This window comes from Gadus chalcogrammus, chromosome 22 (assembly GCF_026213295.1).
Source record: "Gadus chalcogrammus isolate NIFS_2021 chromosome 22, NIFS_Gcha_1.0, whole genome shotgun sequence".
Taxonomy (NCBI): domain Eukaryota; kingdom Metazoa; phylum Chordata; class Actinopteri; order Gadiformes; family Gadidae; genus Gadus; species Gadus chalcogrammus.
In genome coordinates this window covers 6,212,970-6,239,271 of record NC_079433.1, presented here as the reverse complement: position 1 = coordinate 6,239,271, position 26,302 = coordinate 6,212,970, and the positions used below count along the sequence as shown (strand labels likewise).

Genomic DNA, 26,302 nt, shown 5'->3' with positions numbered 1-26,302 from the left:
CCATGGATCCTGGACAGCAATAATTGATGGATGCACAGATGTATGGCATTTGTCTTTCTACAGTACAGAAGAAATGATCTCACACACAATCAACACAATATACCACTATGCACCATACATCACACATCCTGTATATGAGCTATAGCTGATAGCTTTTCTGATGCATTGTAGGATAGCAGGATGATACATTAGACGCGATCAGCAATGGCGGGAAGATGAGCAAAATGTCACTCACCCAAAAGTACAGGACTTCCAGATGATGGTCACTTCGGGGAACAACTTGAGTCGGCCTACATCGGGACTCGGTTAGGCAGAGCGATAGACGTCAGCCGTATTTGGGGACGGGGAACGGGATGAGGGTTGCGATGTTTCCGATTTCCCAGGCTCGATAAGTAGGATCAAATCGGTTTACCTGAGAGAAGGGTTTCAACGGAGAGGATGCAACGTCCCGGTCTCTGAGTGACAGACCTGTATCCTAGGATTCCACGGGGACTGATCGATTCCCTTTGCGGCTATACCTCCACATCATCCCTCAAGCAAAGTGTCCACGCCAGTCTTCGTCCATAGCTTAACAGACTTCCAAGGGTGCTGCTCACATAACGCTCGAGTCCATAACTGAGGAAGAGCGATCATGCCTCGTAGCTATGGCAGCAACTCTCCCCTGTCTCTCCTCCGCCTGCACCTCCCGCATCAACTCTCTGCCGACACACACACAATCCGGCGGGATCTCGGTGCAATTACGCGGGGAAAACGTTGAACAGATCGTATCTTTTAGACGGAGAGCGGTGCTTTTCATGTTCAATCTTTCATTTAACGCAAGGCAGTGTGAGACTCCGCATCACCATGTGTCGTGTGTTACCTCGGAGTCTCAAGTGGTGGGCAGCCAATTGGGTTTCACCTGACAAGAAGAACAGTTTGATTTGACAGATATAACCTGCTACGCTGGTCCTGGTGTAGGTTTCCACCGCACATCGTGACAAATCGACGCAATGGCGTTTAGATTAGTGCTATACCGAGAGTGGATAAATACCCTGGATGTGCCCGCTGTGTACGGCGAGGTGCGTTTCCATACGATCCGTGCGCATCGACCCTACGATCCGCCACCAGAGAGCCGCGTCCACCAGCAGAACCATGCCACGCTGGGTATTAAAGCGCGCATATATAGCAGCCCGAACCTCCGGAGTGGCGTCACCAGCGGTCGGTGGCGGCGGTTCGAGCGCGTTCTACTCGCCCCTTGATTGGCGCCGAGGCAGCGACTCCTGGCATGCGTCCGCAGTTCATCCCGCCGCGCGGAGGAGGAGGAGGAGAGGGGACGCAGTCTCTAACGTCCAAATTCATCGCGTAAAATCACCGGAGACGGTCGCCGAGGTCTGTTTACCAGCGCGTTCCTCTCTTGGCCATCGCAGCTCGTTTTTGGGGGGCTATCTGTGGTTGTGTATGGATCTGCGAACAAGACGCTCGGCAGAGCTCGAAGTCGCTCCCTCAAGGGCGGAGATGAGCGTTAAACGGAAACCAACGCCTCCGTACCACGGCACCGTGCACTTCTTATCAGTTTGTCGAGAGCCAAGGAAAGAAAACCTTGCAGGGTGGGGGTAAAAAGAGCTATATGGTGATGGTAATCGAGTTCTGATTAGTTTTGAAAAGGCAATTTTATTCATTTGTTTCCAAAAGCCGGCAGCCAGGGCTGTATATAAATACTGTGTTTTAATGACACAAATGTGAAATCCCTGAAATTCAGCAAATCAACAAAATTCAGACTCAAAAACATCCTTTCTAGATTCAAAGTATTTTTTGTGCAATCAAATGCAGGTTGGCCTGTGTATTGTTTTTATGCACAAGTTAAATTTCTGCTGCAGAGGCCCATCAAATCACAGCATGAGATTCTCACATTTGGAGAAAAAAAACCAACATGGGATTCGGTAGGCCTACTGCAGACCACACAATAAAACAAGAGACTATACCAGATGTTCTGCCTTCTCCATCAATCTCACTCATTCACCCGTTCACTCACTCGCAAGCCCATCGCCATGGAAACTGATGAAATAACAGAGGGACTAATAACAGGGGGAGATTAAGCAATGAAACGACCGACATCGCAGAGACTGGTGCAAAACAATGAAGTCAATGATCACACGATGTCATTAAAAAGGTCCGCAATAACTATGCAGGGCGATGTATGATGGAGTAGGCCTACATGGTCAGAGTATAGGCAAGAGAGGGAGAGCGCTAGGGAGAGGGAGATGAAGGGGGGCGGAGGGGGGGTGTACAGCGCAGAGTACAGCACGGACTACACCACCTACACGCATCACCATGGCAACTACCATACTAGAACAAGTGAGGATACAATCACACAGTCTTCCCTTCCTGGTCTGAAAGCTGTGGCATTAAACGAGTACATAGTAGAGAGTGTGTGTGTGTGTGTGTGTGTGTGTGTGTGTGTGTGTGTGTGTGTGTGTGTGTGTGTGTGTGTGTGTGTGTGTGTGTACTATACTGAAATGTTTTCAATTACATCATTTGAGAAGGTGGAATATTTAAAAATACAAGTTAAATGCAGCCCCAAGGTACTGGCCGTAGTTCCACCTTTTTCCCAATCACTGGGTAAAAAAATATATATGGAGCATAGCTAAATATGCGGCACGGCCAAACAACGCCTTCTCTGCGGGGGAGAAAACGAGGAAGCCTTGAGAAGGAACGAGATCGGTCTTCAAGAAGCTCCGCAGGAGTTTAAAAATAAGTCGATGCACAGCGAAATAGGTTCAATGGAAAAGCATTTACAAAATTCGAACAAACAATTCAATAACTCATTTCAAATATTACGTCCGGGCCTCGGGAAGTCTCACATCACAAATTGTTGGTTCTCGTGAACGAAAAGGAATGCAAAAAAGATCCTTCAGAGCACTAAAAGGCATTTGGATAAATAAAAAAAACAAGGGTGCATAGATAATTATGAAAAGCTTAAATGCCAATGACAAGCTTAGCTGTGATTTTGACTAATGAACGAGCCGTCTGAAATCTGCTTAGCTCCGGCGGTTCTCTGCAGGTCTTTTTCGGTTGTTTTTTGCGTCACCCTTGGCTTTATGATGCGCAAGCACATACATCAGCAACTTCAGAAGCACCAGCGTTTATTCAGCAGCATTCTGTCTTCACAAACACAACGGCTGGGTAATAAATCCCTGGCCTTCATCACGGCGTGTTGATGTACGTTTTTTGTTTGGTTATTTAATTCCTTTGATGAATGAGGAACAAGCTGTAAAAGACAGCCAAGCCAAGCCCAACTAGAGAGAGAGAAATATGCAGAACCTCTAACAAACCATCCTTTGTGTGTTAAGTATTTATATTATTGTATACCTCCCTTTCCTAAGAACTGTTAAAAGAATGTGATGATAGTGACAATGACTAAGTAGGATTCAGCCACACTTGTTTTGTGGTTGTTGTGAAAATGGGCCATAATTAAAATGGATTCTGTTAATTGAAATGTCATTTATTTCAGATTTCTTTCTTCTGACAAAAGTATTATTCCATGAGCAATAGCGGGATAAGGGTGCACTCACACTAGGCCATCTGGCCGTGGCCGTTTTCACCCCTAACCTTGCTCAAATCTGCCAGTGTGAGTGTGGCCAGTCTGGCCAGGCAAGGCCAATTTGGCCACTTGGGAGAGGTCTGCTGCTACGGTCCGGGCCGCTACGGTACAGATGCTAATGAGCCGACACGCACGGCTACGCAACCTGAGCTGGATGACGTATAGTCCATGCGACGACCACGGACATAATAACGGCGACGAGCCTTCTTTCCCATTAAACGGTAAACATATATCCAAATAAGCAACAGACTCAGCAAAGTGCGAACTGTGTTCTCTGTTTTGTTGTCCATTGTTGTTAAAACTCTGACTGGCGGCAGACTTTATTATGGTCCATGCAGCGGACGCTTGGTGATGACGCGTTACTTACGACGTGATGACGTATGTACAAGAGCCTACCGTGACCAGGCCACAGTTGCGAGTGCGATGGCCAACGGCCATGGCCAGATGGCCTAGTGTGAGTGCAGGCCAGAGAACAAAGGGGCCATTTGAGCACGGTTAGGTGTGAAAACGGCCAACGGCCACGGCCAGATGGCCTAGTGTGAGTGCACCCTAAAAAACATGCGCCTTTGACCTCAATATTACGTTTGTTTTATTCATAACATTTGAAAGTCAATGGAAGCATTAGTTCCCCGATAGGAAGTTGACAGGATGCTCATCCACTCCATGAGCATCCTGAGCATCCCGTCGTGGCTGAGTTCCAGGGAACTCGGCCACGAAACGCCAATAAGGACAACGTCTTACCCTTCTGCCCCTGCGATATAGTCCGTCCATTTAATGTCTTGTTTCCCCCCCACCCCAGGTAGAAAAACACACAAAACAAAAACAAAAGAAACATGAAAATACCACCGTCGCGTCCGACCACGCCTAGGTCACCGCGACGACCTCGCCTCTGTCGCCATGGCGACCGCTCCTATGTCGCCACGGCGCCCTGCTTGACCGCCATCTTCTGCCGGACGCCCTTGGCGGCGGCCGAGGGCTCGAGCCCCGTCGCTGCGCCGACGGCCCCGGGGTTGGGGAAGCCGTGCGCCGCCACGTACTTGCGGTAGGCCTCGCGGATGATGCGGAAGGCGCGGGCGTTGGCGTAGGGGATGTCGGTGACGGGGTCGCGGTACAGCGCCGCCTTGTGCGTCACAGGGCACACCTCCTGGACGGGCGGCAGCGCCGAGGCCTGCGCCGCGGCGGGGAAGGCTGTCTCCAGCGCGTCGTCGTCGCTGAAGGTGATGTACGTCCGCGAGCAGAGCCCCCCCGGGGGGGTGGGCGTGGTCGAGGTGGAGGCGGGGTGGGCGGCAGAGGTGGTCGCGGGGACGTCCTGGTCCAGGCTGGAGGGAGGGAGGGATGAGAAGGGGGGTTAGCAGTGTTTTGTGGTTGGGGTGTCCCATGTCCCAGAGGTGTGCTGGGAGAATAGCGGGCGGGGGGGGGGTTGTCTCCTAAATCGAATGGTGCGATACCAAAAGAGTCCCGCCTCTCCCTGGAGGTGAGTGTAGGGCTGGCTTGATTACGACAAAAAAAAAAAATCATAATCACGATTACTTTGTTCAATATTGAAACCAACGATTATTTTTGAGTTTGAAAACATGATGCATTTATTAAGCATTTCCCTACAAAAAAAAACCTTGGTAAATGACAACTTTGAAATTCCCCCTAAAAAAAAAAATACAGAAAATGTTATAAAATGTTCAGATTGAAAATAATGCACAAATTTGTATCCAGCTGTTCTGCAATTGCAGTGTTTTAATGAGTAAAATAAATATATAAATAAATGTAAAATAGCGTTAGGGTTATAATTCAAATCATCGCACAGCCCTAGGTGAGCGGTGTATGGTTTGGGGAGGCGAGGGCGGGGACCTTACCCTTCCACGTCCACATTCTCCTCCCTCAGGAGCGAGTGGGACACCAGGGGCATGAGCACCGAGTGGTAGCGGATGGTGGGGCCGTCGAAGCGCCGCTTCTTGTGCACGTGCTTCTTCTTGTCCGCCTCCAGCCGTTCGTAGTTCTCTTCAGGGGGAGGAAGTCAAACATTTTATTCAGTGCGTAAAAAGGATTTGCTTTCAGCAATAGGACTGAAGTCTAGCAATGCAAATGTGGTTTCGTAATGATCACACACAGACAGAGACAGAGAGACACAAAGATATCTTTCGGCCCATCACAAAACCAAATTTTCATTGCTAGACTTCAATCTTATTGCTAAAATGAATAAGCGTGATGTATATGTCAGGTCTTGTTCAAATGAAGTGTCTCGCTTTGCCTTAGAAAGGGTACATTCCCATTCTTCTGCGATTGAATAAAGTCGACCTCCTTTCAGCTGTATTCCTACTCCCATTCTGGCAGTGGGGGCCTCGAGTTCTCCCTCACCTAGCGAGCGGATGTTGACCTCCGCCGTGATCTTGGCCTCGGCCAGCAGCTCGTCCTGGGTCAGAGGGCGGTCTCGGTGAGCCCCCCTCCTCCGCCGCGGGGCATCCTGGCGCTCCTGCAGCCGCAGGTTGGTCTTGCGCGTGTGCTCGCTGGTGGACTGGCGCACGGACTTACGGGCTGGGGGAGGAGCAGAGCGATGGGTGAACACAAAGATATACTATTTGTATTTGTACATCTCCCTATTTAGCCGGTTTTAATTTGATATCTATTGACAATATTCTTCATTTCTGTTCAAACTTATATTTATATATATATATAAATATATATATATTATAAATATATATATTTTTTTTTATTTCATTCTATTGATTCTGTTGTATTTTATTACTATTTTAAGCACAGAAATACAGAGTATGTCACACAAACATTTCACTGCATATCCTGCATGAGTATGTGACAAATTAAAACCTTTGAATCTTGAAGGGAGAAGGGGAGGGGAGCAATGTGTTAGCTGGCTGTGATGTGTGAGCAATGGGGAAGGGCGGATTTAGTTCTGATGTGGAGCCTTGGTAAGCACTACTACTACTTTCCCAAAATTATAATGTTGTATAGTTATTGAACACGATCAATAGTTGAAAACATTACATTCTCCTTTTCCTTTTAGCAACGAGCATCTCTACATCACAGTACTGTATGAGCGCTTATAGATTACTAATATCAGGCACTGCTACAGTTTCAGGACAGGTCATATTATGGGATGGCATTATGTCTTACTCTCCGCAAAGTCTTCGAACTCCACTGGTATCTTCCTCTTCAGTTCTACTTTGGTTTTCTCTGTCTTCTTCTGTTCCTCTGCCGGTTTCTTGGGCTTGGGCTTCGCAACCTTAATGGGTTCCTGGAATCGGCCACAAGGAGAAAACAGGGGAACCATCACAAGATTTCCTTCTTTAAGTAGTGGAGCGACTCATCACAACAAAATACCATAAGATTATCCCTTGTCAACAGTGATTGAAACAATAAAAAAAGGTTATTCAAATGTGACACCTAAAAACATAATCTAATAATTATTATATATATATTTAAAAAAAAGCCATTTATTATTGTCAAATAATCCAGAAAGAGGCAGGTAGATTGACCACAACACCTCTACAAATTCAGAATCCCAGCAGATCCTCCATCGAGGTTCTTACCTTATAGGCTTTAGTGACGACTCGCATCTTCTTGCGCGGCGCCGCGTCCTCCTGGTCGCTGTCGGGCTCGTCTCCCTCGTCGATGTCGAAGTCGCTGTCCACCTCGTCCTCCGTGTCCGAGTGCTCGCCGTGGTACTCGTCATCCCCCGATTCCTGGGGGGCAGAGGGGTCAACAGGACGTTCACTGAACAGCCTTCCTATAATACCGTCACGGCTGAATGAGGGTTTAGGAAAAAGTCCATCGCTCCACAGTACACCCTGAGGTTGGCTTAGCTCAGGAGGTAGAGCAGTTGTCTTGTAACCGAAAGGTTGCTAGTTCGATCCCCAGCTCCTCCTAGAGTGTTGATGTGTCCCTGAGTAAGACACTTAACCCTAACTGCTCCTGACAGCTGGCTGACACCTTGCATGGTTGACTCTTCCGTCGGTGGGTCAATGTGTGTATTAAACGATGCAAGTCGCTTTGGATAAAAGCGTCTGCTAAATGCCCTAATTTTAATTGTAATACCCTGAGAGGGGGAGGATATTGAAGTTCTAGTCTAAGAGGACGTACGCATTCGCAATATCATTCGGTTGGTGTAGTAGCAATTCCCTCCCCAATTATATTCCACCCCTATTCATCAAAATATAAAAGTCATCGGATTGTATTCAATGGCAATGAACTCTGTGGTAGGTGACAGCAACCTCTATTGACCTCTTAGGGTATCCTTTATATATCGGCATGCCTTTGGTTACACAAAAATCCAAGTTTGTTTTGTTTGCTTTCAGAAGCCTGTGGCGCAGTCAACATTTCCAAAGTGATTGAACGCTTCAGACTTATTAACCGAAAGATACTCATACATGACAAACGTCGATTTATGGCGTGCAGAAACAAACAGGATGACCCAAGCTGACAATAGAAATGCACTATTTGAGAGTTTAAAAGCCTTCAAACGCCTCCTGTGTGTATATTGATAGCTGGAAGGGAAGACCTAAATGGTGTGCTCGTCAATAAGCAGCACGTTATGACATACATAGGTTTTAACTTTTAAGTGACATAAAGAGATCCAGAGAGATGAGCAGTATACAATGCCATAAACCGTTTTACTCATAACAGATCGCAAACTGGCTACAGTAAATCATTTAATGTGCCAGCTTTACTAATTTTACTCACGTCATTGAACCCGCCATAGGTAGTCTTGTAGAAGTCGTCCTCCTCTTCAGCATCGAGGAGTTTGGACATGCGGTTCCCCGCAGTGTTGCGGGGTTCTCGGGCTACCGCCAGACTCATTGTTGTAGTGGTTAACACTAGCCAACAGGAGGAGAATATCGTCTACTAGAGACACTTTTTAAAGATTCACAGAGACTTTTGTTGTTGCACGGAAATGAGTGTCGCTCGTCTTCCGACGCACTTTGAATCTCTAAAAACAATCAAACCATGTGATTTAGGTGATAAGCCAGCATTAGCTAACGCTACTCATAGCTCGTAGTGTTCCTGTTGTAGTAGTAGAGTATTTCCGGGTTGGCTCACGTGACGGTCGACTGAAGATACGCCCTCCTTCATTTCATGACGCGGAGATAAACGTGTGCACTGTTTATGAATGTTTCTTCTCAGCTTTGTCATCTACATGCTTATTGCGTATATTGATATAGTTGATGTGCATTATTTTTTTGTTTTGCTTCTTTATTTTCTTCTTATTTTTCTAAATTAACTACTAACTGTACTACCGTCCTTATTTATCTTATCTTTTTTTATAACATATAGATACAATTTAATTTATCGACCAAAAAATAAAAACGCATTTTTTTTTTAAGATTTGTGATGAATAAATAATATTCAACGCATTGCCACACGCAATAGCCTACAACATCAATAAATTGAATTCAACAATCAAAAACTGTGTGTGATTGACTAAATGTAAAGCTAAATGTTTTTATTCATCACGACAGCAACATTGAGTATTTTTGTGACTCATTGAGAATAATAATTTATTTCAACATCCAAGGCATTGTGTAAGATAATTCTGAGGTTATATTCATGACACCAGAATCAAGAATCCACAGACACGTTACATTTATTTATTTATTCATTCATTTCGGTCCCATGTAATCTTCCATTCTCCGAATGTGAAATTGGGAATTGAGGTAGCATGCTGTGATTTAGGTTACAGGTTATTTATTTATTTATATATTTTACATGACCTTCCAAAAGTGCATTCCAGCTTGTGGCATTTCTTAAAAAATAGTAATCAACAGTATTCATAATTTCAAAATATATCTAATGTTAAAATATTAGTATTAGTATTAGTATTTAATGCTAATGACCAACAGGAGGGGGCATGCATTCACCTATTCAGCAGCTCGGCCTATAGATAGTATGCTACAAAACGTTATATGTGATTGTACATCCAACTGTAATAACTTCAGGTGTTTTCAAACAACTTGGGGCTAGCTTAACTTGCGCCCCATGAGATGATAACATGTTCGATCATTACCCGTTTTTCCTTCCATTTTTAATTAGTTTAGCCATATATAAAGACAAAACCAACCACGTGATGTGTGTACAGTCAGCAGAAGCGTGTGATACAATGAATCACCTATATCAGCTTCATTGTGAATCTGCCGGTCTCCCCATGGCCTTTGCCTCCGTTGTTGTTATTTGATGCTGCACTTCTCGGCACATATTCAATCGTTGCTGTGTGCTTGTATTGCCCCTTTCCTTTGCTCCAGAGAAACAAGAAAATAAAACAAATGGTGACCGAACTAAAGAATGAAAGAACCCCAATGGTGATCGCAACCGCCAGTGTTTTTACCTCAAACGGAAACGACTGGGTTTCGTTGAAAAGCAAGGAGTTTCGGGACGAACGAGAGAAGCCTCGCACTGCGAGACTCACACGAATGGTGTCGTTCCCCCCGGCGTTTGACGCCAGGCAGACGTAAACACCGCTGTCCCGCGCCTGTGCGTAGCGAACCTCCAGAGAGCCGTTAGCGAGGACCTGCAGCCTCCCGACGGCCGACAGCTGAACACGCTGCGGGTTCAGCCAGCTGACCGATGGCGTCGGATCACCCTCTGCGTGGCAGTGCAAATGAACCGTGTATCCCTCGGCTATCTGCACGTATTGAGGTTTGCGGTTCACTATTCGAGAGCGGCGACAGGTAAACGGACCCGGAAGATCGACCTCGGCAAAATCCATAAAGCTCCAGCCCTGGAACCGGACCTCGGTGGTGCACACCGGCGGCTGCCTGTCAAAGACGAGATGGACCCGTCTTCGCAGCACCCATAGCAGCCGACAGTCGCAGGCCAGGGGGTTGTCGTCGAGTCTCAGCACGCCCAGGCTGCTGACCGAACTGAAGACCCCCTCCTCGAGCGTTTTCAGAAGGTTTCCCGAAACGTTGAGCACCTTGAACCGGGCCAGACCGTGGAAGGCTCTGGGGTCGATGCGGAGCAGTTGACCGCCCACCAGGTGGAACTCTTGGAGGCGCAGCAGGTCTCTGAGCGAGTTCCCACGCACGTACCGGATGGGGTTGAAGGACAAGTCGAGGTGCACAAGGTATACGAGATGGTGCAACGAGGCGTAGGGGACGACACTGAGGTTGCAGTGGCTTACAGTCAGGAAGGTGAGATTCAGGCCAAAGAGGCTGTTTCCCTCCAAGGTCTCCAGAACAGACCAATGGGAGATGACAAGCTTCTTGAGGTTCCCCAACCATCGGAAAGAATAGTTGGTCAGCGTGGTGAGGCCGAGCCGGTGAAAGCTGAGCGTCCCAAGCCCGTTCAGAGGTCTGAGTCCCTCGGTTGGCACCGCAGTCAGATTGCATCTGTCTACGTTTAACTCTCGCAGATTGGTCAAGCCGGCGAAGGCGTGTGGCGAAACGAAGACCAGATCACTTCGGCCTGTGTCGATTCGCAGCAGAGATGGCAAGTCTTGGAAGGTGAAGTCCAGCAATACGAGTATCTGATTGTCCCGTATGTCCAGCAGCTTCAGTCGCGGCAGGCCTTTGAACGCCCCTGCAGGAATAACCCTGAGACGGTTGCGGGCAAGGCGAAGCGTGAGCAGGCTGCTTAGTCCCAGGAAGGCTTCAGCTTCAATCATCACTAGGGGGTTGTCGCTTACGTCCAACTCCACAAGCTGTGTCCACGTCTTGAACTGCTGGCTCACCAGGATCTTGAGGTGGTTGTGAGTGAGGTTCAGAAGTCGACAGTCCTGCGGGAACCCGTCTGGAACCAGCCCGAGCTGGCAGTCGGAGCAGTTGGCCTCCAGGGTTCTGCCGTTGCATCGGCAGGGTTGGGGACACGTCCAGGGTGTGTCTTTGGTGTGCACCACCCCGAACACCCACAGGTAGAGAGCCACCAAGCCCAGCCGCCACTGCACTCCAGGCGTCTTGAACATTTGGCGGCTCGCCTTTATAGCAAGACAAAGAAGATCGGCAACAGGAAATGTCCAACTATATGGGTCACAAATGACGTGCATGAAACTGTGTATTAACGCAACTGCAACACAACACACACACAACATCACAGAGGCCAACATTTGGCTTGGTCTCTGAAAGGACCCTACTCCAGCTGGAATCGTTCTGTTAAACTACCCAATCACCCAATCAGGTTATGTCAGCATTATATGAAAATTGTATGCATGTCTACCATTGATAAAAAATGGAGCATTTGCCTGTGGAATGTCATGCTTACCTCTTGGACAAACGCCAGTAGATTCTCATTCCCAAAAACCTGTGGATGAAGGCAAGTCTTCCTAATAGAAGGACAAAATAAAGCAGAAAAGTCAACATTTGAAAAGGTCTGGTTACTGCTTTATACTGGAATGAAGAGCAAATTATGTGCAGTTATAACCATGACTGACCTTAGACATTTAATCAAAATGGGAATCATTGTGCAATAAAAGATAATACCTTTCTGTCGGGAGCAGCCAAAATCGATATAGGCTGTCAATGTTTTGACGGATTATAAGCATGAATATAAAATGACTATCTCATCGATTCACAAAGCAGCAGCTACTCTCAAACTCTCTCAGAACTGAGAAGACATTTGCCATCTGCAGAGCTTTGGGTTGACTGTTTAATTAAATTAAATTAAAGTCTGTGGACATTCACGAGATATGAGCGCGCAGCCACAGCTAATTTAGTCTTGGGCATATTGGGACCAAGGGCAGCTGCACTTTAATCCTCGATAAGGATCCTCGATACAGATAATAAACTACCAGATGTTGTTTTTCCTTCCGCTGAGGATAAATTGTGCTCTATAACATAACTATAACATAACTATAACATAACTGTAAATTAATCCATCATTATCTCCTAGACGTGAACCTGGCCTTTTAAAGGGTGGTAATAATTGCTTAATCCAGTTAGTCTTCTGTCATTTATGGAGTTAACTCCAAGGATCAATACATGAGAGTCACTCCACAGACAAAGTCAAGGTACTTTGGTGATGTTATTAAAACGTCAAGTTTCTCAACTAAATTCAAACATGGAAGAATCTTCCAAAAAACTAATTGTACAGAATCTATTAAAATGTTCTTCTGAAAGACCCCTTGAATTACTCATGTCTAGCGAGCTAAACACCAAACTGCCAATGACCGGCATGTGAAAACAAACTCTGAAAAACATCAAAGTTAGATCTTTGTCAGTTATTTGGTGAAATCCACTATTGACTTCACCATTAGGGGACAGCACTTTCACTCACCAGGTAACTGAGGCATTATGGAATAGAAGGAACATTAGTCAAATAACAGGTGGGAACAACATGGTTTTTGGTCTTTGTTGAAAATAGCAGAGTCGCATCTATGGACCGCCTAAATCAAAAGATTTAAATCATAGAAAGAAAATAATAAATTAAACCCTCATGTTTAGTGAAGTTGTGAACCATAAACAGAAAGGCTTTTCAACTCACCCTTTCATCCATTATGTAGAATTCCAGTTCTAGCAGCATCATGTTCAATCTCAGATCTTAAAATAGGGTTTATTTACTATATTTAGAGTCTTGATGTTCTTCTTTCTTCCAAAATGGTCTAACAACAGAAAAAAACACTGTGAACGCTGGCTCTTCTCTCCTAAATAACCTATCCTATAATAATTCATACAAGGACAAACACACACAATGTGGCCAATGGAAGAACGCCTAATCTTCAACAGCTAAGTAATTTCGGTTTTGTGTGTGTTGTTATAACTCAAGTCTCTCTCTCTCTCTCTCTCCTCTCTCCTCTCTCTCTCTCTCTCATCTCTCTCTCTCTCTCTCTCTCTCTCTCTCTCTCTCTCTCTCTCTCTCTCTCTCTCTCTCTCTCTCTATTTCCAGCTCCAAATTTCCTGGACAACCACCACCTGGTCCTAGATACACACATACTGGCAGTGTGGCACTCATGCTGGGATGGTGGGGGTGGATTATGTACTCATGGATGGACGCGCTCCAGAATGCATGGATTGGATGGCGCGAGGCAGGTCCTGGGGGTCAGCCAAGTGAGGAGCTTTAGGTAACAGCAGATGGGGGGGGGGGGGGGGGGAGTGGTAAGTAGTACAGAAGTAGTAAGTGGGAGTAGCCTAATGATAAAAGTTAAGGCCAACTCTGTTCTCAAGGCACACATTGTTGTATTAGGAATTCTGACACAGCCCAAGCTGGGTATAATAATTCACTGACTGACTATAGGCTTAATCTTAGAAGCTCTTCACTGATCACAGGGGCATGGTATTGGGGGGGGGGGGGGGGGGGGGGGGGGGGGGTGGTGCGTTAGCGTATTACAATGCAATCATAGAGCGGTGTATGCCAAGGTCCTGATCTCGTGCAGGTGGTTCTATGGTGAGTGAGGGAGCACATGAACGCTTCACCCGTAAGGACTTAATCTTCACACAGAGAAGTCGTGGGGAAAGTGAGCTTTGCCGACAGATGCGATTTGTAGTGTGGATCGGGTCTCATTCAATACACAGTGAGGTCAACCATACGCAATTCCTTACTGAGGCAATGGGAGAATGAAAATGGATTGTATATTGTGAATTATTAAATCACGAACAATTCTGACGCTGAAAGTTGATGACATTTTTGTTGGTACACTCTGCCAGGACTTCACAGGCTCTACACATCAGACTATACACAACCTGATGAAACGGGCTTATATAGATAGAGAAATATACCAAGGCACCTGAGCCCTAACCCCCAAAAGTAGCATCATTGAGACAGCAGACGTAACCAAGGGATCAGCGAGGTGTGCAGAACGAGCCATTCAATGTGGGAAAAGTGGGGAGAATCAGACAGCGGCCCTCAAACCCACTGAAAGCTCCAGCCATGGATGAGAAAAGCAAGCAAGGCAATTCATAGAAACTCTCCCCCAAACCACTGGAGAAGGCTCTGGGTGGTCTCCAGGGATGGTACGGGTGGGCAACCGACTCCCGACTGACGAGCGTCGTGACTTAGTGTTTAGTTCTTCACAATTAAAGCCGGGAGATTGTCTCCCCCCCCCCCGCCCCACTGTCTCTTATACTGAAATAAAAACGGTGGACATTGTCAATGGAACAGGGGGGGACACTTGGGGAACCCTACAAAAAAGACATTTCATCTGAAACCATAACTAAAGCGCAGTGAGAGTCTCCTCCCGCTCCAGCAATACTCGGTCAGGTACTTCCTCCGGTGTCGCCGAATGGCAGCTCACGCTGACTCAGCAGATCGCCATCTGCTGCTTTTGGAAGCTGCGCTGATCAGCACTATACCCGGTCCTCTTTTTTCCCTCTCTACCCCTTCCCGGGAGTCAGGAAGAGGAAAGGATGGGTGACGCACGGCAGTAACAGCCTCAGCCAAACGAGAGACAGAGAGAGAGAGAGAGTGTGTGAGAGTGAGAGAGAAAGAGTTACATGGTGTATTCTCTGTCCTTCCCGCCCTTCCTGCCTGTTGGCTGACAACAGGGTGATTCTTGTTTGAGTCTGACACTGTGATCAAAAGCGATTGCTTCTTCTACATATTATAATGACCTCGCCGTTGACATAACGATGTCCAGTCATTAGTATTTGAAGGAACTTTTAATGTTACAAAAAACAGGTCACTGAAACCCGTAACCAACGGCAAAAATCCCCGCAAAAATCCCACACTAACAAACACTGGTTCCAAGGCCCTCCCCCAGCTGACTAATGATTCGCCAGCACACTGATTGACAAGAAGAACATTGCAATACATGCACATAGAACAACTGGCATAGCGGACAACGAAATACAATGCAACACATAACACACAAACTATTTTAATGTCCTACAATATCTTCATTTTTACTTTTGTTTACAAATTTACTTTTGACTGAGGCGACGAAGGAATGACTTGAATGAAGGATTTATAGAACAAACCAATGCTGAAACCGGGTTCTGTTACCATAACTAACTATAAATAGTATCTAGTATCTAGTTTCCTAGATATGTTTCTAGGAATAGGTATCTGCGCCAATTTAAATTTCTAACCGCTCCAGGTTAAATTCTGACCAATCAGGACAACTCCTTGCAAGTCAATCACAGGTCTGTGAAATGCAGTACTTCTGAGTAGCAGAGAAACAAATGGAGGCAGGGAGCAGACATTGAGCAGACTATTTGGCGATTTAGTTCAACCAATCAAGTAGGTAACCCGTACAAGGAGTTTGTATCAGTATTTTGCGTGTAAGGAAGAAATATGACAGTAATTAGGAATGAAGAACAAGCATCAATCCACTCAACCTTCTAGGACTGCAACTTCCTTGCAAACCCTGTGCAAAGCATGCATCCTGCAGAGATTAGTAATCGCTGAGTGTGGGTGTAGCAAAAACATGCAGACTGTGTAGGCCTACCTGATACTACAGATAACGAAGCATATTTTTACATGTGCCTGGAAGGAATATGAGTCAAAAAGAGAAACCCTTAAACTACCCGGTAAGGACTGTAATGGATTCATTCCGGTTAATCTTCAAAGGGTTAAAAAACCACAGTCGTTTCAAACCACAGTGGAGGGAACCACCCAATTGTTTATTCTTCTCACTTTTACTTTTCCTTTCTATGAAAGGATTTTTTTTTTTTTCAGTATAGGCCTATGTGATGGGACAAGCAAACACAGGCACACAGACCCACTTCCATCGTTCAGGAGACAAGACGTCAGCTCTGTTGGACTTGAGAAAGGTAAATTGAGATCACTTTTGTCCATCAGTCCATCATTCAGCGGAATCGTTGACTAACACCGATTTCTCAGAGAAGGAGGAACGTTGTGGTGCGGAATCATTTTGATTGAAAGTCAGTGGAGTAATGACAAAAAGGGTTAATAGAAAAGGTCGATCATAAATCATGCTTCTAATCTCTTCTTCTTACTGGTACTTCAACAAATTGCATGTCTGATGTATGCATATCAAGAAAATGTATCTAAGTTCCAAAAAGAGATTCTGCCTCTTGTTCATTTGGTTTTGACATTTCTTCTATTCGTCTAAATCAACATACATTCAGGGTCTTATCCTCAAAGTGTAAGAATATGTTTCTGAATGGGTGAAAGGTAGTAGTTGTAAAGCACTGCGGGTGACCACAGATTAGAGTGCTAAGGAAGCGCAGTTTATTCATCTTTTATATACATTAACATCTATGTGTCTATTCTTCTAGCATGCGCTCACTTGCTCTCTCCTGACCTTTGCGGTCTTCGGCCTCGCTTCCCCTCACCTCAACGACCAATGGGAAGCATGGAGGGCGAGTTCCAGAAGGTGTACACCGATGAGGTACGACCCACCGTGGCACGCACACACACACACACCACCACACCCACACCACACACAACACACCAGAGATGGAAATTAACTTTTTGCCCACCAGCCACTGTGGCAGGTAGATTTAAAATCTACCAGGCACTCATCTTTTTTACCAGCCACTTTTTATACACTATATATTTTTAATATATGCGTACATTTTAAACAATATAATAGTTACGATAGATAAGAAAAGTGTTTTTCATACACATTAGTTGGTGTTACGATGACAAGTTGGGGATAATTCATCTATACAAAGTATTTTCATTAAAAAACGAATTGACATATTATAATAAAACAACATGCATGGCTACACCATCATAAGTCAATAGGAACATTTGTTTTTTTGTATTTACATGTGACTGCATACAAATGTGTCCACACAGACATGGTAACTGACGTATGATAGTAAGCATTATATGCCCTTAACACTAATATTCAGAAGAAAATATGTGTGGCATTCAGTCCAATGCTGAAAATATATCTGTGGCATTCAGTAGGCCAATGCTGTGGTAAAGTGTGTAAAGTATGACCAAGTGTTTCTTTCTGTTCAATAGATAGAACTTTATCAATCCCCTGTAGGAGAAATTTGTTAATGTTTGTCCCTATAAAACAATAATGGTAAAATAATAAATACAAAACACGACGGTAACTGAGTAGGTCAAACCGTCCAATCTGAAGGCTCTACTTAACCACTCCCCCTACTCACTTCCACCAATGCGAAGCGAACAGAACTGAGTAGGGGAGGGCGTAGCCTAACTAGTTTGTGAACGACCCAGAGAAACGCAACTCAAATTCAATGTGAACATATATGAGGCTTTAATAAAATCCCGGACGATTTTGAAATTCCGACACACATTTTTTAAAAGTGTGTCAAAAAGAGGGCATTGTCCGGGCAAAAGAGGACGTCTGGGTTACCATACGTGTGGCGTGTGAGCAGTGTGCATGGGTTGAATTGCGTGTGTCTCACGCCGAACGCATGAGACTTGAGAGCCCTGTTACCGATATTATCCCGGATATTGACAGTCGCAGTTCAGCAAAAGAGGCGTAGAGGAAGAAGGGGCCCGGATGTTGACAGTAATGGTTGTGGAACTGTGCAGCGCCGTATAACGAATGTATTAGATATGCAAATTTGATCGGACCTGACTGGCAAGTATTACCCGCCGCCACAGTGGCGGGTGAAGTGACACAATTCACCCGCCACCATACAAATCCACCCGCAAATGGCGTGTGGCGGGTGTTAATTTCCATCCCTGACACACACACACACACACACACACACACACACACACACCCTTACTCACATAATCAGCCACACTTACATGTTCACACACGCACACACACACACCAGGGATGGAAATTAACACCCGCCACACGCCATTTGCGGGTGGATTTGTATGGTGGCGGGTGAATTGTGTCACTTCACCCGCCACTGTGTGCGGGTAATACTTTCCAGTCAGGTCCGATCAAATTTGCATATCTAATACATTCGTTATACGGCGCTGCACAGTTCCACAACCATTACTTGTCAACATCCGGGCCCCTTCTTCCTCTACTGCCCTCTTTTGCTGAACTGCGACTGTCAATATCCGGATAATATCGGTAACAGGGCTCTCAAGTCTCACGCGTTCGGCGTGAGACACACGCAATTCACCCATGCACACGCTCACACGCCACACGGTATGGTAACCAGACGTCCTCTTTGCCCGGACAAGCCCTCTTTTTGACACACTTTTAAAAATGTGTGTCGGAATTTCAAAATCGTCCGGGATTTTATTAAAGCCTCATATATGTTCACAATGAATTTGAGTTGCGTTTCTCTGGGTCGTTCACAAACTAGTTAGGCTACGCCCTCCCCTACTCAGTTCTGTTCGCTTCGCATTGGTGGAAGTGGAGTAGGGGAGTGGTTAGTAGAGCCTTTCAGATTGGACGGTTTGACCTACTCAGTTACCGGTCGTGTTTTGTATTTATTATTTTACCATTATTGTTTTATAGGGACAAACATTAACAAATTTCTCCTACAGGGGATTGATAAAGTTCTATCTATTGAACAGAAAGAAACACTTCATACTTTGCACACTTTACCACAGCATTGGCCTACTGAATGCCACAGATAATTTTCAGCATTGGACTGAATGCCACACATACTTTTCTTCTGAATATTAGTGTTAAGGGCATATAATGCTTACTATCATACGTTAGTTACCATGTCTGTGTGGACACATTTGTATACAGTCACATGTAAATACAAAAAAACAAATGTTCCTATGACTTATGATGGTGTAGCCATGCATGTTGTTTTATTATTAATGTCAATTCGTTTTTAATGAAAATACTTTGTATAGATGAATTATCCCCAAACTTGTCATCGTAACACCAACTGATGTGTATGAAAAACACTTTTCTTATCTATTGTTACTATTATATTGTTTAAAATGTACGCATATATTAAATATATAGCGTATAAAAAGTGGCTGGTAAAAAAGATGAGTGGCTGGTAGATTTTTAAATCTACCTGCCACAGTGGCTGGTGGGCAAAAAAGTTAATTTCCATCTCTGACACACACACACACACACACACACACACACACACACACACAGGCCCTATTTTAACGGTCTGAAACGCAAGTTTCAGGATGTGGGGAAGTGCATGGGGTCCACCGTGCAGTTCCCCTCAGACTCGTACAGAACTCGGATGAAATCGCCTGCCAGGGACACACCGCAGAGACACACACACACACACACACACACACAGGCAGGCCCACAGGTACAGAGACACACACACACCACACACACACACACCTACACCCTTACTCACATAATCACCCACACTTACATGTTCACAGACACAGACACACGCGCACACACACACACACACACACACACACACACACACACACACACACACACCACACACACACACACACACACACACACACACACACACACACCCACACACACACACACACACACACAGGTCCTATTTTAACAGTCTGAAACGCAAGTGAGAAGCGCAAAACGGAAGTAGCTTTGTGGGCGGGTCTCTGGCGCTGATGCTGTTATACCGGCGGATAACTGACTCTTGCACCCAACGCAAATCTAAAATGGGTTGGTCTGAATACCCATAGTTGTGTTTTCGTGCTATGGTGCTATAATAATAATAATAATAATACATTTAATTTAGAGGCGCCTTTCAAGACACCCCAAGGTCACCTTACAGAGCATATAGTCATCATTCAAAACTATTGTAAACAGACTAGGAATAAAAGGAAACAGAGGTTAACATGAAGAATAATAATAATTAATAACACTCAAAGACGCCTAAAGTGAAGGGGGGACCTCACTAACCACCACCAATATGTAGCACCCACTTGGGTGATGCACGGCAGCCAATCGGTGCCAGAACGCTCACTACACACCAGCTTGAGGTGGAGAGTTAGGGATGAGGTTAGCTATGGTCTCCTCCAGGCGGAGGCGGTGTACAGAAGGGCCGTGTGGGAGAACAAGTGGAGGCTGGTGAGGAGGCACAACCTGGAGGCCGAGGCCGGGAACTCCACCTTCACCCTGGGCCTGAACCAGCTGGCTGACATGGTGGGTAGTGATGTTATGGTTTGCGTCGAGGCATCGGGGCGTGTGTCGAGTACGTCTGCTCCTCCCCCAGCGAAGCTCCGTATCGAGTAGGATTCACATGGGCGAAATGACGAGGCGTGTGACGTTCGAGGCTTCATCTCGGCTTTTCCGCGATATGGGTTGATAATTGGCACATCATTTACAAAAAGAAGATCCTACCAATTTCAGAGATTTCAAGATTCAAGCCACTTTAATGGCTATTGAATTAATCACACTCATTCTCAGTCATCATGCAGTGTGATACCACTTTAATCCATTAATCACTTCAAGTATTATTGTTTCAATTATGAGAACTGTAGTTGATAAATCTATTTTGGCCGGTATGACTAGTAAAAATTGTTGCCAAATGATTTATTTTCTACCATGAGCTCGGGAGATATTTATGAACGGCACACTCACACACATGTATCACTGAAATGACTTTAATTCTCAAATGATTTGATGTTGTATCAGCACACGAAGCAAACATCACATTTTGGGGTGGGTTCACTGGAAACTCTTTTTTCATCACCACTAGGTGTCCCTAGCGTACTTATTTGAAGCTTTGAGGTCGAACCACTTTGGTGGTTCATCTGGCTGAGAGGCTTTGACTGTCATGAGCTATGGTCATGAGGGCATCATCTCGACACCACTAATGGTGGGTCCTCTACCGCCTCTGTGTGGCTCTCGTCCAGCTAAGCGCTGCTAATTGCCAAAACAATGTTGATCTGGATCAGACCGGTTCCCTTGACAGCGCTTACTCAAACCACCCGCTGACTCCCGGTTGTAATCTCCCGATACATATCTGATACCTACCAATTATACCATCAAACGGATTGTAACAGCTAATCACATTCACCACCTGGTGGTATAATATGTCACCTTTAATCCAGAATAAGCGAGCAGCCGGCGGCGAGCAGCGAGCAGCGCCGTTCAGTCTTCTTCAGAATGATGTGGAAGTGGAAGAACCAGAGACGTCGGTGAACCCGACGCAGTCGTTTGTGATTCATAATATCGTCTAGGGGCGCACACAGCTTTTGGCCGTGATAATATGGATTATATGATCTATCTATGTATTGTATGAAATTATTTAGATATAGAGCTCCAAGTGTTGTACACTTCTTTGTTATTTGGATAACTGTTCTGCTGTTGGTGTTATGGCGCATAACACGTCGGACTCTCGTCTCTGGTATTTCCATAACGAGACTCGTAGTGGGGTTATCTCAGCCATGGTTGAGATGGAATAGGGGGGAAAGGAACTTTCGCTTTGACTCCCTGAAGTAGATGAACCACGACATGGAGGAGAAGCTGATTATCTGAACGGATCACAGCGAATGGATACAAGTCACCACATTTGAATTCACGTTCTGTTTCTGTGTGAACTGAAGACCACAGACGAAAGTGAACGCAAAGCTCAACCGTCTCAAGGAGGAAGACCCCACCAGCTTCGACAGCTGGACCTCCACACGATGGGACAAGGGGGTCGAGAAACTCCCAGAGAGTGTGGACTGGAGGCAGAAGGGTCTGGTGTCTCCTGTCCAAAACCAGGTGAGTGAGGACAGAAGGAGAGAGAGAGAGAGAGACGCCAGCGGTCCATGAGCAGCTGCTCCAGGCGTGGTCAATGTACATCTGCCCGATGTACTAACATGCACACACACACACACACACACACCCTCGCTCACATATAAACACCCACACTTGCATTACACACCTTCACAAACACACACCATCGAACACCATACACCCTTGCTCAAATAAACACCCACAGATGCATAACACTACTTCACACACACACAGAGCATCACACACCCTCACATACACACACACACACATACTGCATTACACACCCTCACATACACACAAAAAACGCGGACACACACATATTCACACGAGCTCACACAAACATAAACACCCGCAGTACCTGTAATCCCCAGGGGCATTGTGGCTCCTGCTGGGCCTTCAGCACCGTGGGGGCCCTGGAGGGCCAGATGGCGAGGAAGACCGGGGTTCTGGAGCCCCTCAGCCCCCAGAACCTGATGGACTGCAGCCTCGAGAACCACGGCTGTAAGGGGGGATGGGTCTCCAAGGCCTTCCAGTACGTCATCGATAACGACGGCATCGACTCCGGGAGATGCTACCCCTACGAAGAGAAGGTGCCCTCGGTTTTCCTTTTCCTAAAGTTCATTTACTACGACTTAGACCACAAGGTTCTGCTATTTTGCTCTTCTTGAAAGCACCCTGCTCTACCGACAGGTGCGGGTGTGATTAGCCGTTACAAGCCGTTTCAAGCTCTGCCTTGCCCAGTGCTTTAGTGACATCACAAGGGGGGGGTGTCCCCCTAGATGTATGATTGATAGAAAAGACAATCAGTTGCTACAGTCCACTGGGCAGGCTGGTAGGCGGATGGATCGAGCACACATCTTAGTGGACTCTCCGACTTGTGAGAGTGTCACCAAGTGCCACCAAGTCACAGGGGAGGTCAGATTTTGATTGGCTCTTCATGGCTAATCACACTCACACCTGGTGGTAAAATAAGAGCCCAGTACAAAACATGAAGAGGTTAATTGCAGACGTTGCCCACAATGTACAGACATACATACAGATAGATCAGATGGAGAGACGGACCATAGACAGACATAGTTGCATACTAATTATACATGAAAAACATACATACTGTACAGACAGACAGACAGCATGACAGCATGCAACCAACAGCCAGGTATGCCTTTACACGATTCAACCTAGTTGTGTGCGCCTTTTTTTTGTTTGTAATTATTTCGCTATACTTCAAAAGGTCAGAGATTGCAGGTATTCGTCCAGAGGAAGAGCTGGCTACTGCGTGTCTTTTGCCGCTGTTCCGAGCAGCAATGAAATGGCCCTGCAAGCTGTAGTGGCATTGGTGGGGCCTGTGTCGGTCAGCATCAACGCTGGTTTGCCATCGTTCCATCACTACAAAGAAGGTGAGGTGAACCCAAACACATTACAACCAATCAGATGGGAAATACACGTTAGAGCAAATCAGATCACTTGAAGAAATCAAGCAGAAATCAAAATAAGTGAGAATGTAGGCGGTTTTAACATAGAGAGATTATTCTGATTGAGAAAGTGTTTCACACATACCTGTGATTGACAGGCAAGATGGATTGCCCAAACCAATCACAGAAGAGATACCCTGATTGGTCAGAAATTAGCAGGGATATAGTACAGTATATATGCAGTATAAATTGGCTCATGTGGTGGCAGGGGCTGTTAGAAAAGACCGGTTACAAAATCAAGGCCAATGTGAGACCAGGGCCGACCAGGGATTGGGAGGGGACGTAGCAGGCCAGCAGGGGGTTGGTTGGAGGACTTGGCCCGAGCGCACACCGTGCAGGCTTGGACGAACGACCGTGTGTCGGCGTCCATTGTTTTCCACCAAAAGTGCCGCTTCAGGAGGGACAGGGTTCGAATCACGCCAGGGTGACAGGCAAAGTGAGACGTATGGCACCACAACAGAACATGGGAGCGAACAGAGTTAGGGACAAAAACACGATTTCGGGGACCGTTACCCTGGATCCGGTTCAGAAGCTTGGGCCCTCCGGACAAGGGACTCAATCTCCCAGGTGACAGCCGCCACCTTGAGGCAGGAAGAAGAGGAGGATGGCGTCCGGTGGAGCCGGCGAGTTCTCCGAGAAAAACTGACGAGAGAGGGCATCCGGCTTGATGTTCCGGGATCCAGGACAGTAGGTAGAGAGGTAGAGAGGTCCTTAAAAGCCTCGATCATTTCTCAGAGAGCTTGACAGTGTTACGGAAGGAGTCCATGTCCGCTGGGTATACACTGGAGCCAGGAACGAGTAACTAGCACGGTATCTCGAAGTACGATCTGGCGATGACTGCAGGGAAACCAGGTGTATTTGAAGGGGAGTTGAAGAGTTGATGCAGGCCAGGTGTGAGCAGTTGAGTGGCAGGCAAAGCACAGAGACAGACAGGGGGTGTGGCCAACACAGGGGGAGAATACACAGCACCACACATTGGCACATTGGTCAACTTAAAACAGATATTCTCACAGCGCATATCACTCACTAACAGCTGACTGACGGCACTTCCGTCAAATATAACAGGGTTTTCTTTGTTCGTATTTTCTGACAGTATTCACTGTTCTCTAATTTAGAATCAGAAAAGTTCCCTTTAATAGAGGGAAGTTTCAAATTCAGTTCATGCGCTGCTACATGTTTAAAACTAAATGCTACTTTTTTCGTAGGTGTGTACGATCCGCCAGACTGCAGTACTCAGACCATCAACCATGCTGTACTGGTGGTGGGCTATGGGACAGACCAAGGACTAGATTACTGGATTGTGAAAAACAGGTGAAGACCACTCCCATACCCTGTCTGTGTGGAGGCTGTTTGTGTATGTGCTTGAAGCATCAGATAGACGTTAAAAAGCCAAACCAAGGAGACGCAGCTGAACACAGCAGATCCTGGTCTGACGTTCCTACTATAGGAATTAGTAGGAGCTATATGTAGTAGTTAAATATTAAGACTACTATTGGGTACCAATGACAGAGGACGGAGCTTAGTTTGATAGAATACGGGAACAGTATCCGAAATATGCCAATATGAATATCATTAAATCACTTAAATAAACAAAATACTCCTAGTGGAACTTTTTAGTACAAATGCGTGACATTGGAGGCGAAACAATGTGTAATTTAAGGCAAATACAATTATTTTAACCATTTAGCAAATGCTTTGAATAGACTATTTTCCAGTGGCATCATTCATTTGTGTATTCAGCAATGAATTACAAAGACCACACAGATACCACACATTAAAAGTGGCACGCAAAGTAACAATGAAGTATAAAACTTTATCATTGGAAATTGTGTTTTTCTTTTTGCTTTTCTCTAGATATGTCAACATTCTCCACTCTTCCTTTCCAGCTGGGGTTCTAAGTGGGGAGAGCAAGGGTATATCCGCATGGCCAGGAACAAGAATCTCTGTGCGATAGCGCGCCATCCGTTCTACCCTATAGTTGGTAACTGATCAGGGTCCCTTGTGGTCGTTCCTCACAAAGAAATGTTATGCTGTAAAACAATAAAAGGATTTGAAAGTTTTTACTCTTCTGTGTCTCCTCATTGGCTTCTTCTGGTTTATTTGATTTTAGTTTAATTGTTATAATCCTGCATTGCAGTTAGAACTAGAATATTGAACAATGATTACAAAGCTAATGAAATGAGCATACATTATGATATAAATGAAACAAATAAAACGTATATGTTGCAAAAAAATGTCTATGTTCTACCAGAAAAACTAGTTTCTATTTCGTTTTTAGTGTCAAATAAACCTCCTTTGTCTAGCGATTGCTTCTTCTACATATCTTCATTCACGTGATTAAGGGTCCATCTATCGTCATCACTGCAAACTGTGGCGACGAGGCCTGATTTGAATGAACACAAACCAATACTGAAACCGGGTTCTGTTACTATAACCAATCCCACTTTACCATGGGCACAAGGTTAAGAGTGGTCCTGGATTAGAACGGGTCCACTGCACACTCATCACAACACACCACCAGGGTCGGTCATCATGGACCTTATTCACGTGGCGGCCATCACTCCCCCAGTGGCCCTCAGTCCCCCAGTCCCCTGGTGGAGGCCCCAGGGCTGGGCAACAGGTTGGAGGCAGCAGGAGGCCCCAGGGCGGCCCACAGTGAAGTGATCCTAATGTCACCTTAAAGCTGCTAGGTACGATTTAATAGCTATTATGTAAATGGGTCATTTGTTAAAAATGGTGTAGCCATCCATTAGCCACGGGTGAGTGAAATGCTGTGTGAGAGTATGTATCTAGTATCTAGTGTCCTATATATATATATAGGAATAG

At 45.7% G+C, this 26,302-nt stretch overlaps 3 protein-coding genes and 1 pseudogene across 3 annotated transcripts in view; 1 reads left to right on the top strand and 3 right to left on the bottom strand.

Moving 5' to 3' along the window:
* The window catches only part of LOC130376226 (ras/Rap GTPase-activating protein SynGAP-like), a 37,411-nt gene extending 37,092 nt beyond the window's left edge, over positions 1–319 (bottom strand). The window contains exon 1 of the mRNA XM_056583447.1: positions 236–319. The gene's annotated coding sequence lies outside the window, so the exon portion shown is untranslated. The remainder of the gene's footprint in view (positions 1–235) is intronic.
* A 1,074-nt stretch (positions 320–1,393) lies between these two features.
* Positions 1,394–8,651, bottom strand: vps72a (vacuolar protein sorting 72 homolog a). The gene is made up of 6 exons (XM_056583446.1): positions 8,273–8,651; positions 7,123–7,275; positions 6,707–6,827; positions 5,933–6,109; positions 5,431–5,575; positions 1,394–4,899 (listed from the first exon to the last, which is right to left on the bottom strand). Exons 1-6 carry the CDS (start codon positions 8,387–8,389, stop codon positions 4,491–4,493), a joined length of 1,122 nt encoding a protein of 373 aa, XP_056439421.1. The 5' UTR covers positions 8,390–8,651; the 3' UTR covers positions 1,394–4,490.
* Positions 8,652–9,520: 869 nt separating this feature from the next.
* Positions 9,521–11,486, bottom strand: LOC130376224 (leucine-rich repeat and immunoglobulin-like domain-containing nogo receptor-interacting protein 1). The gene has a single exon (XM_056583445.1). The coding sequence runs from the start codon at positions 11,484–11,486 to the stop codon at positions 9,696–9,698; it is 1,791 nt and encodes a 596-aa protein (XP_056439420.1). The 3' UTR covers positions 9,521–9,695.
* Positions 11,487–16,693: 5,207 nt separating this feature from the next.
* Positions 16,694–25,509, top strand: LOC130376298 (procathepsin L-like; annotated as a pseudogene).
* Positions 25,510–26,302: the final 793 nt, after the last annotated feature.